The 2,991-nt window shown below is 34.0% G+C and overlaps 1 protein-coding gene across 1 annotated transcript in view; it reads right to left on the reverse strand.

Annotated features, from left to right (window-relative positions):
* Nucleotides 1-1,131: 1,131 nt before the first annotated feature.
* The window catches only part of SMIM27 (small integral membrane protein 27), a 3,290-nt gene continuing 1,430 nt past the window's right edge, over nucleotides 1,132-2,991 (reverse strand). Inside the window, exon 2 of the mRNA XM_029285974.1 lies at nucleotides 1,132-1,421. Within this exon, the coding sequence (XP_029141807.1) occupies nucleotides 1,311-1,421 (111 nt within the window). The 3' untranslated portion in view covers nucleotides 1,132-1,310. The remainder of the gene's footprint in view (nucleotides 1,422-2,991) is intronic.

The following is a 2,991-nucleotide window of genomic DNA, read 5'->3' on the forward strand; positions in this document are numbered from 1 at the left end:
AATGGCCTGACATCTGCATAAAACAGTCAAAATTTGTGGAAGATAATCTAAACAAGCACCAAGTGGATTAATATAAAAATTGAACAATAATGGAGCCAGGATACATCCTTGCCTAGCCCCAAAAATTTGGATTTTTTTTTAAGCAGGTGCCCTTCGCTACTGCTATGAACGCCAAGAGATGTGTTCACATTATTTTGACATCAAGAGCAGTAGATATGTAGATCATAATTTATGTCCACATTAGATCAGGTTAAATGTTAATCTAGGATCAACTAATATTGGTTATAAACCTAGATTAGTTTTGGAATTTTCCTGCCCAATAAATAAATAAATAAAACAGAATGCCCTGGCCAAAAGTCAAATAAATAAATAAAACAGAATGCCCTGGCCAAAAGTCAAATTGTTGCCCTGCCATACAGATATTTGATATACAACTAACTGATTATACTTAACAGATTAATTGATCTGTTGTTTGGGGACAACTTTTATTCAACTTTGGGGTATATTGTAGATATTATTGACACTTCTATTGAATCTATTAGTATTCCTGATTTAGTAGTTGACTTTGGATTTTATAGAAGCTGCAGATAAAATTAAACAAATGAGTAAATTCAAAATATTACAGATTGGCTACCAAGCACACAGTTAAAATAACAATTCTTTAATTGATATAATAAAAGTAGTGAACCAAAGAAAATAGACTAAAGTTATACTTTAATTTATATAAATTACTATGAAGTAAAATTAAATATTCCTTTAAAAATGTCCCTAATTTTATGAAACATACCAGTATGATGAGGATTTGTCTTCAGAATAGCATTAAACAGCTTGAACAATCTTTGAACTTCAAATTTTCACTGGATACCACATACATTTTTGCCAAACCTTCCATAGATATCCAGGCATTTATTTCTGTACCATTGAAAGCAGTGTAGGAGTGTAACTTTTAACTTGAAAACCAGTTTCTTGCACAAAGTATCTAGTTATTTTTCCATAATAATGACTCTTTGGGCTTGCAGTTATCCTTGTAGCCATAGTCTTCTGAACCACATTAAAATAAGCAGTAAAGTGGAGAAAATGTAAAATTCTCTTTTTAAAAAATGAAATTCAAGGATATTTTTTTCAATTATATGTTAATAGTACTGTACCAGATGTTCACAGCTGTTTTGTTATCTTTATCTGTATTTCTGAAGCTTCAATATTACTCCTGAGTCAACCACTCTTGTTTGGAATCCATGTTTTTGCAGATTATGATTTATGGAGTTCTAGAATGTCTCTGTATTTCTGTGCTATTCCACTCTGGAGATGTCTCAAGTATTCTGGGCTTGTATGGGATACGACTCCTCCAATTGCCATTTGGCTGCTATTCGTGTCGCGTAAATGACATAGCCCCACGAAAGCAATACAGTAGCAAGAAGAATCTGTGAAAGAAAACAACAAAATAGCCTTCTTAATATAAATGTACATTTGATATGTCAAACCTCTTTATACTTGTTTTATCCCCACCACCAAAATCAAATCTGCAGCTTACCTCCAAGAACCCAGGGACTGAAGAGGGTCATATGAGATTAGTGTCTTACTAAGACCGTGCTTATATACTGTAGTGTTGCTATTTATTAAATGTTCATCCTGCCTTTTCCACAGGAGTTCAAGAGTTTCCATGAGGGTCTCTATTTTATCCCAGTTAGGTTAAGAGTATGGCTGGCCTTAAGATATATAGTGAAATTCCATATCTGAGAATGAATCAGAACTTGACTCTCCACATCTTAGTCCAATACCTGCACCCCAACACCACAGTGATTATTGTTAAAAAATAAGTTTTATATTAACCACTTTTGTCAAAAACAAAAATCAGTTGGCTGGATGCATTTAATTTGCTAAGTTATAAAGCATAGTTTACAATACATAATGATCTAATTTAGATCCCAGTAAGCCAAAATTGGAACCAGTTTGGTCTAGTGTTTAAGGCACCAGGATAGAAACCAGGAGACTATTAGTTCTAGTCCTGCCTTAGGCATGGAGCCAGCTGGGTGATTTTAGACCATTCACTTTTCTCTCAGCCCCATGAAGGAAGCATTGGCAAACTACCTCTAAAATATTGCCAGAAAAACAGCAAGAACTCCAGGCAGTTGTCAGGAATCAAAGGCAGAAGAAAAGCCAAACATTGAGGACTAAAATATTTGGTAAACATGGTTTAACAAACCAAAAACGTTCATGCTTATCTTAGATGTTTAGGTAAGATTAGAACAAAGCTTATAAGACTTCTCACCTAACTTAATTTAGTTTCTCCCAAAAATTCTGTTTTTCACAATTCACTTTGAAAGAATGGACAGGTTTTTTAATTATTACAACTGCTGGACAGCAGGGATTCAGAAAAAAAATGTGGATTAAGTTTCAAATCCTGCAGAGATTTACCAATAAACACAGACATAAAATGTGCCCACCCAAAAGAAACTGAGAGACCTTGAGTACTAGAACTGCCTCAGGCAGGAAGCCAGTAAAGTAATGTTGGGCCAGTCATTCTCTCTGCTCTAGGAAGGAGAAACTGGCAAGCTATTTTTTGTGGTTGCCAAGTAAACCACAGCGATTTCTCCAGGCAGTCGCCAGGCATGAAAAATGACTTGAAGAAACAACATTATTATAAACGACTAAATCAAAGCCCACATTTGATTAAACTTAACAAAAAGCCTAGTTTTTGTTTCAAGTTAGAAAGAAAAGGAGAAAGGCAAGAAGCCATGGCCTAAAGTGGGGCAATGATCTATTCTGTACAATCCCAGTTCCTGATTTGGCACATCTGTGGATTCTTGATACAGCTCCCCTATAGACAACCAGCTACTGTGATTAAAAGGGGGATGGGAAATGCCAGGATCATTATATCTGGAAACTTGGTCAAGGGTTGAGATAATAATAATAATAATAATAATAATAATAATAATAATAATAATAATAATAATAATAATAATAATAATAATAATAATAATAATAATAATA

Source organism: Protobothrops mucrosquamatus, unplaced genomic scaffold (assembly GCF_001527695.2).
Source record: "Protobothrops mucrosquamatus isolate PMUCROS unplaced genomic scaffold, P.Mucros_1.0 scaffold2638, whole genome shotgun sequence".
Lineage (NCBI taxonomy): Eukaryota > Metazoa > Chordata > Lepidosauria > Squamata > Viperidae > Protobothrops > Protobothrops mucrosquamatus.